Source organism: Plasmodium falciparum, assembly GCF_000002765.6.
Source record: "Plasmodium falciparum 3D7 genome assembly, chromosome: 10".
Lineage (NCBI taxonomy): Eukaryota > Apicomplexa > Aconoidasida > Haemosporida > Plasmodiidae > Plasmodium > Plasmodium falciparum.
Window position 1 is genome coordinate 1145001 of NC_037281.1, and position 14230 is coordinate 1159230.

General features: G+C 18.1%; 6 protein-coding genes across 7 annotated transcripts; 2 read left to right on the forward strand and 4 right to left on the reverse strand.

Annotated features, from left to right (window-relative positions):
- Nucleotides 1-822: 822 nt before the first annotated feature.
- PF3D7_1027400 (DNA-directed RNA polymerase II subunit RPB7, putative) lies at nucleotides 823-1795 on the reverse strand (the record flags this gene model as incomplete). Its single annotated transcript, XM_001347517.1, has 2 exons — nucleotides 823-1107; nucleotides 1547-1795. 2 exons carry the CDS (start codon nucleotides 1793-1795, stop codon nucleotides 823-825), a joined length of 534 nt encoding a protein of 177 aa, XP_001347553.1.
- A 1070-nt stretch (nucleotides 1796-2865) lies between these two features.
- On the forward strand, nucleotides 2866-3213 carry PF3D7_1027500 (conserved Plasmodium protein, unknown function; the record flags this gene model as incomplete). The annotated part of the gene is made up of 2 exons (XM_001347518.1): nucleotides 2866-3038; nucleotides 3168-3213. The coding sequence occupies 2 exons, from the start codon at nucleotides 2866-2868 to the stop codon at nucleotides 3211-3213; spliced, it is 219 nt and encodes a 72-aa protein (XP_001347554.1).
- A 102-nt stretch (nucleotides 3214-3315) lies between these two features.
- PF3D7_1027600 (meiotic recombination protein SPO11-2, putative) lies at nucleotides 3316-5168 on the reverse strand (the record flags this gene model as incomplete). Its single annotated transcript, XM_002585369.1, has 9 exons — nucleotides 3316-3687; nucleotides 3869-3961; nucleotides 4049-4173; nucleotides 4273-4335; nucleotides 4408-4468; nucleotides 4561-4644; nucleotides 4720-4760; nucleotides 4891-5019; nucleotides 5126-5168. 9 exons carry the CDS (start codon nucleotides 5166-5168, stop codon nucleotides 3316-3318), a joined length of 1011 nt encoding a protein of 336 aa, XP_002585415.1.
- A 494-nt stretch (nucleotides 5169-5662) lies between these two features.
- On the reverse strand, nucleotides 5663-6853 carry PF3D7_1027700.1 (centrin-3; the record flags this gene model as incomplete). 2 transcript variants are annotated; one of them, XM_001347519.2, is made up of 5 exons in its annotated part: nucleotides 5663-5782; nucleotides 5932-5975; nucleotides 6061-6138; nucleotides 6349-6463; nucleotides 6671-6853. In XM_001347519.2, 5 exons carry the CDS (start codon nucleotides 6851-6853, stop codon nucleotides 5663-5665), a joined length of 540 nt encoding a protein of 179 aa, XP_001347555.2. The 2 variants fall into 2 exon arrangements, with proteins under 2 accessions (XP_001347555.2, XP_024329101.1); XM_024473291.1 differs by having other exon boundaries at nucleotides 6349-6459; nucleotides 6667-6853.
- Nucleotides 6854-8270: 1417 nt separating this feature from the next.
- On the reverse strand, nucleotides 8271-9431 carry PF3D7_1027800 (60S ribosomal protein L3; the record flags this gene model as incomplete). The annotated part of the gene is made up of 1 exon (XM_001347520.1): nucleotides 8271-9431. The coding sequence occupies one exon, from the start codon at nucleotides 9429-9431 to the stop codon at nucleotides 8271-8273; it is 1161 nt and encodes a 386-aa protein (XP_001347556.1).
- A 2216-nt stretch (nucleotides 9432-11647) lies between these two features.
- On the forward strand, nucleotides 11648-13980 carry PF3D7_1027900 (palmitoyltransferase DHHC10, putative; the record flags this gene model as incomplete). The annotated part of the gene is made up of 11 exons (XM_024473292.1): nucleotides 11648-11701; nucleotides 11804-11848; nucleotides 11960-12050; nucleotides 12269-12340; nucleotides 12446-12505; nucleotides 12685-12745; nucleotides 12889-12934; nucleotides 13208-13398; nucleotides 13514-13586; nucleotides 13686-13751; nucleotides 13882-13980. The coding sequence occupies 11 exons, from the start codon at nucleotides 11648-11650 to the stop codon at nucleotides 13978-13980; spliced, it is 858 nt and encodes a 285-aa protein (XP_024329102.1).
- Between the last annotated feature and the right edge of the window lie 250 nt (nucleotides 13981-14230).

The window sequence follows — 14230 nt, forward strand, 5'->3', positions numbered from 1 at the left end:
CATGTATCAAAAAATTTCTTATTCTTGAATGCTACACAGATTTTATTTTATATTGATCTTATGCTGTCATTAGATAAAATGAAAAAGGGTATTCAATATATATATATATATATATTATACATATATATAATATTTTATTTTTATATATTTTTTGTTCCTTGGGCTACTATTAATTTACTTTTTCTCTTAAAGGTTATACATAAGTAAATATAACGAAAAAATCCATAAATAATATTATATACGTCTCATTTAATTTTATGAAGGGTATTGAGTCATAAAACGGACATAATCATAGAATTTGTTAACAGTGAAATGTAAAAATATTTTATCAAATAAGTTTACTTATTATGTTATTTCACTTAACGTTTCATTTTATTTTATTTTTTTTGTGAACTTATATTTTGAAGAGGTATCATTTTAATGGGAATTATCCCAGATATTTATTTATATATTAATTAATATAATTAATTTTTTGTTTACCTTTTTCGCATATATATATATATAAAAAAAAAATAAAATAATCACGAGTAAAAACAAAAAAATTAAAATAAAAGACTAATTATTTATTATATATATATATAATATATATAAATATATATTATACATACTATAAAAATATAATAAAAAAAAAAAAAAAAAAAATGACAAATACATAAATCTATATATATATATATATATATATATATATATATTTTTTTATGTATATACATAAATTTTAAAGATAACATGGTTTATATACACATTACAAGGGGATTTAATAAATAAATATATATATATATATATATATATATATATTTAATTTCATATTGTTACAAATATATTTTACATAACTTGCAAAATGTTAGATTCTATACATCCAAGATATTCATTATTAATTGTTGCTATGGCAAACATATTTGATAAATCATATCGTATACCCTGTAATTTTATGCGAACTGTTGTCTGAGGTTTTATGTTATAATCTCCTGATGAAAAACAGGGGTAATGTAAATCCTCAGAATACTCGAAATATTTTGGAATAGCCGTTCTTGATATAAATATTTTTAATGGACCTGCTTGAGCAAAAAAACCTAACTTGTTCACGTCCGTTACAATGGCATCCAATACCTTCAAATTGGAATAATAAAAAAAAAAAAAATATATATATATATATATTCAAAAATTATATGAACATAATCGTAAGAATATCAAAATGTTTGATAAATTATATGAACATAATCGTAAGAATATCAAAATGTTTGATAAATTATATGAACATAATCGTAAGAATATCAAAATGTTTATTAAATTATATGAACGTGTTCATAAAAATATCAAAATGTTTATTAAATTATATGAACGTGTTCATAAAAATATCAAAATGTTTATTAAATTATATGAACGTGTTCATAAAAATATCAAAATGGTTATTAAATTATATGAACATGTACATAAAAATATCAAAATGTTCATTGAAAGTTTAAAACTTCCACATATAAACATATATATATATATATATATATATATATATATGTATATATTTTTTTTTTTTTTTTTTTTTCTTTACCTCATCTTTGAAAGGCTTAAAAACAATGGCTTGATATTTAACCTTAACTACAATCATACCAGTTCCATCCTGAACTCGCCCAGGTTCACTATGAATTATTCTAATAACACAAATAACATATCCATATTTTACACTACATTGCCCTTCTACACTATTCCTTAACATATCTTCAATATATTGTTGATATCTGGGGCCTAGTTGGCTTGGTTTAATGATTACATTTTTCCATTCTTCAATAACAAAATACATTTTAATATGTAAGGAGCATAACTACACGTGTAAATAGTTTTACAATATCTCGATATGTATGGTATGTATTATGTATGTATTTTTATTTTTTTTTTTTTTTAAATATTATCTAAATGAATTGCTATAAAAAAATTAGAGACTTGATACAATGACTTATTTTATTACTTTAACATAGTGAAATGAATAAGGACAGTGTTTTTTTTTTCTTTTTTTATAATCAGAAAATAAAAGAGAATAAAAAAAAAATATACATATATATATGTATGTATGAATATATTTATTTATGGTACCACAAGAAAATAAATAAATAAAACAAAACAAAACATAACATAACATATAATGTTCTTAATATTGTTTCTTATAATTTAAATTATAAGTCTCAACATTATGATATATTTTCATATCACAACAAATATTCTACTTTTTTAAAGGATGCAGTTTAAAATATTTTTAGAACATTTATTTTTTCAAAAAAAAAAAATATATAAAGAATGAAAAAAAAAAAAAAAGTATTTATATAATATATATATATTTTATCTCTAATATGAAAATTATTTTATATTTATTATATATATTTTAAAATATAAACAAATAAATAAATATAAATATATATATATATATATATATATATAATCATAATTATAATATTTATATTAATGTATAAATTATCTTAAAAAAATATTTTTTTTTTTTTTTTTTCTCCATGGATATGAAAAATTATTTTGGATTCTAATTTTTATATATTTTTTTATAGTGCGTGTTGTAAATAAGAAGATAATTAAGTTTATTATATATATATATATATATATATATGTAAAATAAATGGGCTATAAATAAATTCTATTTATATATATATTTTTATATATCAAAAATATATTTATATATTTATATATAATATACATTTAACAAAATATGTAAAAATAGAAAATATAAAAAAAAAAAATTTTTTTACTATAAGGAAATAACCTTTGATATGTATTATAAGAACAATATGTTTCTTGACATATATAAGATAACTCTATATATCATATATATTTATATGTGTATATTTTACTGAGTATATTTGTATAATGACAATAACAGCAGGAAAGTGTTGTAAATATATTAGGAAATATTTTACGAATGGATTTAAAAAAAACAGCCTGCCATATTTTATGTATTGTAAAAACAAGCCGTTTTTAATGAACTCTAAATTAGTTCAGAAATATAAATTAGATAATGTACCTAAGAATGTTATAAATAGGTTATAACAAAAAAAAAAAAAAAAAAAAATATACATATCTATAAATGAATTCGTAAATATATATATGTGCATTTTATTTCTTATGTTTTCATATTTGTTTATGATATTTCATTCAAAACTATTCATCAGGTATGTACAAGATAAGAGAAGGTTGAAGAACGACGACATTGATTGATCACATATATATATAATATATATATGTATATATTTTTTTTTTTTTTTTTTTTTTTTTTTTTTTTATTTCGACTTCTATATATAGGACTGTCCTAAACTTTTTTTATGTTAACCATTCTTTTCTTAAAATTTTTTTGATTAAGTATTTCTTAATAAAAAAATCCATACCTAGATATTGAACAGCTTCAATTTCAAATTTGTAATTTATTCTGTCCATTTGAATTATTTCATTTTTTAATTGTGATGTAGATAAAAATTTTTTATTATTTTTTAAATTCTGAAGGATGTTCTTTTCTTTTTTTGTAAGTGATATAAGACTTTCCTTAGGAAAAAACACAATATCATTTGAGCACATACCAATCCATTTCATATTTTTACAAGCATATAAATTGTTCTTATCATTTGATTTTATTCCTTCCTTATAATTTAAATATATTTTAATTCCATGAGGGTCGAAATCGCCAACATAAACACACTTAAATGTTTATGAAGTGGGATAAGAAAAAATAAATGTAAAAGAACATAAGCATATATATATATTTAAATATTTATATATGTATATATTTAAATATTTATATATGTATATATTGATATATTGTTGTTTTATGAAAGGGTAGCTAGCCATTTCGTACTTCAACTAGCTAAAATGGTATTACCTCCAATTGAAAAGTGTGCATAAGTTCACATATAATTTTTCTAGTTGATAAATCCGGAAAACCTTTACCAGTAATTAAAATGGAAGGAAGTATCTTTAAAAGAAATAAATGAAGATTATAAAGGTTTATAATACATCAAACATATATATATATATATATATTATATATATTTGTGTTTACGTTCCATATTTTATTTTCGCAAAGTTTTTGGTAAACTGAATATTTTTCCACAACTATAATATAATTTGCCATGCTTTCGATTTTATCAACATTTAAAAGAAATTCATTGATCATTATACCATTTTCTTAAAAGACAAGGGAAATACATACATACATACATACATAAATATATATATATATATATTATTTGTTAATTTATTTTAGAACAAAAATTTTATTAATACCATGTTCGCTAAGATTTAATATTTCGTATCCCTTTTTAAGTATTAGCAACCCAGCTATGCAACCTATACACACAATGCAAATTTCTTAAATGACAATTTAATAAAACATTTTATTTATATATCTGTTTGGAAAACCTTTTTCTGATGCGTGTATATTTAATGATGATCTTTCATACCCCAAAATATTACAAACATCCTACACAGGCATATATATATATATATATATATATATTTATTTATGCATATATTTTTTTATATTTTTTTTAACTTTTTGGATATGATCTTTACTTTAATATGCTTGTTTGCTTGGTTCTGTTCTCTAAAAATATTATAAAACTTGTAATATATTTCTCTCTGTGTACAATTTTTGTCCTATATAAATATATGGATATACTTATTATATTTTATATGTCCTTGGTTTTTATGAAATTCATACTTTTGTTATACTTTCATAATTATTTCATTGACAAGTTCTACCACGGACACAGCTAAAAAAAAAAAAAAATAATAATAATAAAATAAATAAATAAATAAATAAATAAATATATATATATATATATATATATATATATATGTGAGCATATTTTTAAATATATTCATTTGAACATAATCTTTTACTTCTACAGAGGTTTATTAGCTTTTTATCAAACAACTTGATTGAATATTTTTTATCTGCATTATTTTTAAAGATATCAACATTAATGTCTAAGAACCACGAAAATATGTGAAGCACAAAATCTTCAATTGCTATATAAGAAAGGAGAAAGAAAGAAAGAAAAAAGAAGATAAAAATATATAAATAAAAAATGAAAGGAATTTATCTTTTTATTTTCTTATGCGCTAGTTAGAACACCTTCAAGAATGGACTTCTTATTAACCCTATTACAATTTATCATTTATAAAAAAAAAAAAAATATAATGTTCTATATATTATATACTATATATTATATACTATACATTATATACTATACATTATATATTTTGTATTATTTATTTATATTATTTATTTTTATTTTTTTATTTTTTTTAATTCAAAAAGGATGCAAGAAAAATAAAACAAAAACAAGTTTTACAAATAAGAACTATAGATAATAAAAGAAAAACTATACATATAAATAAATAAATAAATATATATATATATATATATATATATATATATATATATGTATTGCACTGTTTCCATATATATACATTTAGTATAATTTAAAAGAAGGAAAAAAAAAAAAAAAAAAAAAAAAACATAATAACTACCCTTGTAAAATATTTGATGATATATATGTATATACAACTCTTAAATCAAATTCAAAAAGAAAATAAAAGATAAAATACATACACATATAAATATATTTTTTCACATATATTCTTCATATCCCTTTTCATTATTATAATATTAATATAAACTTGTTTGTTTCATAATACTTAAGAATTCCTCTTGACTTATTTCTCCATCCATGTCTTTATCAAATTCATCTATCATGGCTTGCAATTCATCATCAGATAAATTTTCTCCCTATAAAATGAGAACAAAAAAAAAAAAAAAAAAAAAAAAAAGCAAAAATAAAAATAAAAATAAAGAAATAACAACAACAACAATAATAATAATAATATTTTGTTATATTTTTTTTTATTCCATTTTATTCAAATCTCATTTATGTTTACTAGTTCTCTTGACACTCTTCTAAGATTTTTTAAAGAAATTTTTCCTATAACAAAAATATAGTCATATATATATATATATATATATATATAGCATATACTTATATATTATGTATCTGTTAATATATTTACCTGTATCATCATCATCAAACAATTTAAAGGCTTTTATGATTTCTTCTGTTGGGTCTCTCTCACTAATTTTTTGGGTCACTTCAAAAAAAAAAAAAATATATATATATATATGTATATATATATATATAGTATAAATGGGAAATTTTTTTTTTTTTTTTTTTAATTTATGAATGATCAGTAATAATATAGCGTCTGATTTTTCAAAAGACATATACACTGTTAACATTATGATATATATATTTATATTATATATGTTATAATATTTAATATATACACATATTTTTTTACTTATGTCTAAGAAATCATTATAGTCAATATGACCAGAATTGGTTTTATCATATTCTCTCATCAAATCTAATACGTCTGCTTTTTTTATATCAAATCCAAGAGCTCGAATGGCTACCTATTAAAAAAAAAAAAAAAAAAAAAATAAAATAATAAATAAATAAATAAATATATATATATATATATATATATATATATATATATATATATATATGTATATATCTTTACTCATGCACCCTTTTCTTTCTGATATATATATACATAATTTTACATAAATAACACTTCATAAAATTATATCTTTTTTTTTTTTTTTTGTTGTACTTACTTTTAGCTCGTGATAATCAATTTTTCCTGTTTTTTCTGTATCAAATAAATCAAAAGCTTCTTTTATTTCATTTTTTTGTTCATCTGTTATTTCGTTACGTCCCCTTCTTCGATTACTACTGATTGGTCTATTGGTAATTGCTCTAGGGGTATAACTCACAGATTCGCTTTTTCTATTTATCATTATGAATATTGATGTATAAAAAAATATATATGTTATATATATCTTTATTTGTTTATATTTTAAATAAAAATATATATATATATATATATATATATATATATTTATAATATATTTATATTATGATGAAAAATTAACAAAAAAAAAAAAAAAAAATTATATGAGGGAATATAAAATTATTATTTTTTTTTTTTTTTTTTTTTTTTAGATTAAGAAAAAATGTGTATTCTCTTTAATGTGATATTTAATAATATTTAATTTGTTGTATCGTTCTCATATATATACATATATATGTATATATATTTATTGCATTATTAATATGAAGGTAAATAAAAATTATGGAAAATAAAAATATTTTTATATCTTACAAATTATTTATTTTATCTCATGAAGAGTATATAATATATATATATATATATATATATATATGTATTTTTTTTTTTTTATATTTATTTATATATTTACATATATGTATATGTAGTCTTAACTTAAAAATTAAATACCAAAGAAGGTGGACATTTAAAATTTTATATCATCATAAAATGTGATAAAATTAAAAAATAAAAAATATTGGTAAATACATAAATAATCAAACATTACACCTGACAAATTATGTGTTAAACATTTTATATTATTTATAAGATTGTTATTTTATTTTTTTTATTATTCAAATGTAAGTTGAAAATGATTAAAAAAAAAGAAAAAAAAAAGATAGCATTTTATTCCTTATAATAATCATATATAATTATTTTTGCTCATTTTTTACCCAATAGTTTATAAGCATAAGTAAATAGAAAAAAAAAATAAGAGAAAAAAAAAAGAATAACAGAAAAATTTTAAATGCAGGAGATGAAATATATATTATATCCCTCAAGACAATTATTACATTTTTAAAATTAAATAAAGGAAATAAGAATATTATATATATATATATATAATTATTTATTTATATTTATATCTTACGTTAATACAAAGGAACATCATCAATTTATATTTAAGAAAAAAAATTATAAAATCTTATTAATATAAAAATATATAAAATTCAATAATAATATATATATATATATATATATAATATATACATATAATTGTTTAATTTTTAAGTTTTTATTTTATTTTATTTTTTTTGTTTTGTTTTATTTTTTTTTTTTTTTGTTTTTTTTTTTCAATAAACATTTTGAAAAATAATAAATATAAATAATATGGAAAAAAAAAAAAAAAAAAAAAAAAAAAAAATTGGACAAAAATATTCTGACTTGTTCATAAATAATTGAAAAAAATTATGAACAAATAAATATAAATAAAAACACACACACACATATATATATATATATATATATAAATATATTTATATTTATATTTATATTTATTTATTTATTTATTTATTTATTTTTCTCCTGTTTTCATTTAATTTATTCATTTAAGCTTTTAAATCTTTTTTAAGTGGTCCATAGTATTTAACCTTTTCTTCGCTGGTTTGGAATCTACCGTGTCCAATTTTGGAGGAAGTATCAATAAATTTAAGTGAAACTTGTGCAAGTGCATCTCTTGAAACTTGAGGTACAATATTTTTTCTTAAAGTAATTGGTCTTTTCTTGGTTCCAGCTACGCAACCTTTTAATAAAAGAAAATCTTCATTAACAACACCATAGTGTGGAAATCCTCCCATAGGTGTAATTTTCTTTTCTGTAATATCAGCATCAGTGGATGCACTATTTTTATCTGTTTTTAAACCGATTCTATAAATTTTTTTATTTCTTTCTGTTCTATGGAAATAACCTTTTTGACCATGTCTTGGTATTTGAAATTGTACCCTAGCTGGATGCCAAGCACCAATACAAGCAACTTTTCTTAAACCTCTGTGTGTTTTTCTGGGTAATCTTTTAACACCATATCTGCTTACAACACCTTTCGTACCATGTCCTTTGGTTACACTGATAACATCTATCATTTCATTAGGGTTAAATACGGTAGATACAGGTAGATTCTTTTCTAACATTTCTTTAACAAATTCAAGTTTTTCTTTCATAGATCCACCATTAATTTGAACTTCCATAATATGAGCTTTCTTCATACGTAAGGGTGTTTTGGAAGGTTGTGTATGACATATGGCTCTTAATACGGTACAGTATTTTTCAATTCTTTTTAATAAACAATTTTTTGTAGCTTCAGGAACATTTAATGATTTTGTAAAAGCTTTTTTCTCGGATTTGTACCAGTTCTTATAATATCTTCTTCTAAATTCATCAGAAACATGATTAGCCCATACAGTACTTAAGATACGTAAACCCTTTGGGGTTTCTCTATATCCTACAATACCAACAACTACCATAGGAGCACATTCAATAATAGTACATGCTTCTACAATTTCTTTTTTATGTAATTTTGAACCGGGTTTATCTACTTCTCTAACAATATGTGTCATACCAGCTTTATATCCCATAAATGCTGTAAAATGTGGAGGCTTCTCTTTATCATCTTTTGGAAAGGATCGAATTTTTCCTCTTAATCTTTTGCATCTTTTCCTGGGTAAGAAACCTAAGGAACCGTGACGTGGCCTTTCAAATTTACGATGTGACATTTTTAAGAGTTAATAAAAATAATATAAATAAAGAGCAAATAAAAATGAAAAATAAAAAAAAAAAAAAAAAATTAAATATTACAAAATATATATTTTATATATTAATATATAAATATATTAAATAAGATTTAGTTTTAATATTAATTTATTCTTATTTTATTATATATTTATATATATATATATATATATATATATATTATATATATATTTTTTTTTTTTTTTCCTCTTTTATTTTTTATTATATTTTCAATTTTTTTTTTTTTTTTGTTTTGTTTTTCGTTTCTTAATATTATATTATAAGAAAAAAAATAAAAAAAATTATATCTTTATAAATATATATATAATAATATTTTTAATGTACTGTAAAAAATACATTAATTTCATAAAAAATGTATAATTATATTATATATAAATGAAAGTTTTTCTTTTTTTTTTTTTTTTTTTTTGGGTATATATATATATATATATATATATATATATATATATGTAAATTTATAATATTATTGTAATTTTTTTTTCTTTAATCATATATAAATATGTAATATACATTATAAAATATATATATAATAATATATAAATATATAAATATATATCTATAATAATAATAAAATAAGAAAGGGCATTTTTTGTAAATTATTTTTTTTAAGAGATAGTACATAAATATTATAATATTATTATTAATATATTTATACATAATATATATATATATATATATATATATATAATACAATATATATATTTTTTTTATAATGTATATTTTATGGGGTTGGGTATTTAATTTATATGGTATAATTAATTTGTATAATACATTTCTCAATATATTTTGATATCCTTATTTTATTTTTAAGGTTTAATAAAAAAAGAAATAAATTTACTTTTTAAATTTTTATTTTATTGTGCCTATATAAAATAATAAAATATATTATTGCAATATAAAAATATATATAATTCATCAATGTTACTTTGGTCAAATATTTTATAATTATAATATATATATATATATATATATATATATATATATATATCATAAAAGAGTAAGATTGAAAAATAAAAATAAGAAAAATAGGTATACTATATAATATTATATTATATATTAATAATTTTATATGTGTTAATTTTAATACTCTATATATATATATATGAAATAATACGTTCTTATTTTTTACATAATAATATAATTATATATATGTATATATGTTGAAAAAAAAAAAGGGAGATATTTTTTATATATACCTTAGAGTGTAAAGTGCATCATGATAATATTTTGTTTATGAAGGAAACAAATAATCATATTATATATTATATATATATATATAATATAATATATTTATATTAATATAATTTATTATTTCTTTTAAATATATAATAATAAAAAAAAAAAAAAAAAAATTAAAAGTTTTAAAAAATAATCATAATTTTATTCAAATAAATAATTCAATGATACTCTAAATATATTATATATATATATATATATAATATATTTTCGTTTTAATATATTATTATTTTATTTTAAAAAAAGTAAATTTTTTAAAAAATAAATAAAAAAAATATACATATATATGTTAACGGTTTTTATTATTATTATTATTCTTTTTTTTTTCTTTTTTTTTTTTCCACGTTTATTTGTTTGAGAAAGAAATAATTATAAGTATCTAATATAATATAAAAAAAAAAAAATATATATATATATATATAGTCTATATATCTTATATAAAATTAATATATAATTTAAATGTCTTATCCTTTTTTTAACAAATAACAATAATGTACAACTTTTAAAAAAGGAAACAACTAAAGTTTTAATATCTACATCTTTAAAAGTATAATATATATATATATATATATATATTTTTTTTTTTTTTTTTTTTTTTTGTTATGTCATTTTATTTTTTGAAGCATAATAAAAAGTAATAACGATAAATTCTTAACATTTCGTTATAATATAAAAAAGTGTATATACATAAACTTGAACAAAATTTACATGTATATTGTATTTCTTTTTTCTTTTATATACCCATATGAATAAAAAAAAAAAAACCGAAAGTTGTTATTTGAGATTAATGTTTTCCTCTTCTCTTTTATATGTCATTATATATTGTAAGTCGATGTTGGTTGTATTAAAGGTTCTTTTAAAACATATATAACTTATTATATATATATATATATAATTTGTACAATTGTATCGTTGTTAAAATTATTGTTATCTTTTTTATATGATGAAAGAAGCTAACGCATATGAAAAAGATATAAGGCGACTTTTACCTGTTATGGTAATACATAGGATGATAATAATATAAATACATATACACATATATATATGTATATATTATATATATGTGTATATGTATTTGTTTTATTCTCAATAATTTTAGTTAATAGGTTTAGTAACCGTTGTTATGTACACAATATTTGTTACAGTAAAAATTATGATTTAATAAAAAAATAAAAATAAATAAGTAACCAAACAATGTATAAATAAATAAATATATATATATATATATATTATACTTTTTGTGATAATTCTTTAGTTTTATTGTATGGTATTATTACAAATTAATGTGGAAAAACAATATGTAAATATAGATCTCTTAAATGAAGGATATACTAAATTATTAACATGTATGAAAAATATTATCTACGATATAATTATATATATATATATATATATATATAATAGAATATTTTATTATAATCTTTAACATTGTACAATATATACTATATTTATTTCTTTATTTCTTTATTTATTTATTTCTTTATTTCTTTATTTATTTATTTCTTTATTTCTTTATTTATTTATTTGTTTTCTTTTTTTTTTTTTTTTTTTTTTACCTATACAGTTCATATATTACTCCTTCTACTCATATGGTCTTTTTATAAAACATACAAAGTAAACCCAGGAAATATTCCTGGTAATTTATAAATAAAATTAAATTTATGTTAATTTAGACTAACATCATAAATGTCTTGTATTTGTAATATGCACATATTTATTATATTTTCTTTTTACGTAAAAGATAACTATGAATGGAAAGTTGACCCAAATATTGGAAGAATAAAGGAAAGAGAAAAAACAGGTTATAATAAAAAAAAATATAAATACATAAATGAATATATATGTATATATATATATTAATCCATTCTTCCAAATTCACAATTACTTTTAATTATATACATATATTTTTATTTATTCATTTACATTTTTATAACTTTTTTTTTTTTTTTCTCTTTTTTTTTTTTTACCTGACCATGTCAGGTGAACTTCGTTATTGTATTCATGAGAAAAAATATAAACCCGATAGATCACATTATTGCCGGTTAAGCAAATTAATATACATACATATAAATGTATATTATATATTTATGTTAATCAGATTGATTATATATGTAAAGAATAAATAAAAGATAATATATACATATATATATATATATATATATATATATATATATTTTTCTGAAGGGCAATTGAAAAGAATGTCTTAAAAATGGACCATTATTGTCCATGGGTAATCATAAAAAAAATAAATTGAATAAATACATAAATGATGATATATATTAAAAAGATATGAATCTTAATATTATGAATATGTATATTTTGTACTATTCTTAATTATTATCTTTAAAAATGGAATACTGTACTTGTTTAACATATGTATATATGATAAGATGGTTCATATAAATTATGTACATATATATATATATATATATATATATAATATTAATTTTATTTTTTATTTTTTATTTCATAACACATTCTTTTGTAATCATTTCAAATGTAGGTAGCTAATTGTGTTGGATTTTATAATTATAAATTTTTTTTGTTAAGTTTATTTTATGCGAATATATGTTGCTTATATGTTAATATAAACTGTTATACGTCTTTCCCGAATTTTTATTCAAACCCAAATATACTATTCAATGAGGTGTTTTATTTATTCTTGGAAATTGTCTTGGCATCTGTCATTTTAATGTAACAAAAAATGAAATAAAATGACATATTATATATATATATATTAAATAAAAATATTCCAGAATTATAAAATATGTATTTAATTTTTTTTTTTTTTTTTTTTTTTTTTCTGTAGTATCATATTTCCATTTTTCCTATTCCACATATATTTGACCTCTAAGAATTATACGACGCTCGAATTTTGTGTGGTAAGAATTTAATATTTGGGCACACCGGAAAAAAAAGAAAAATATACACATATATATATATATATATATATATTATGTATTTATTTTATTTTTATATAGACTGGACAATGGGAGAAGGGAAATATATACGATTTGGGGGTCGAAGAAAATTTTAAACAAGTTTTAGTAACAACACATAAATAACAAAAGGATATTGATAATAATATTATATATATATATATATATATATATATATATATATATATATGTGTGTATGGTTAAATTTTTTTTTTTTTTTTTTTTTTTTTTTTTTTAGGGAGATAATATTTTGCTTTGGATTTTTCCACTTGGAAAACCAAAAGGAAACGGGCTATTCTACAAAACAGCTGATCAGATGGATAGTACATATAAATGAAATAAATACAAATCTATAAATCTTTAAATATATGATATAAATATGTTTCACAAATGCGTACAGCATATACATAAATAATAAAAAAAAATATATATATATATATATATATAATTATTTCTCTGTTAAACCAATTATTTAAAATATAAATAAATAAGCATATATATATATATATATATATATATATATATATATTTTTCAATAGTTGTAACAGATTTGGATACATAAAAATAGATCAAATGCTCAACGTTAT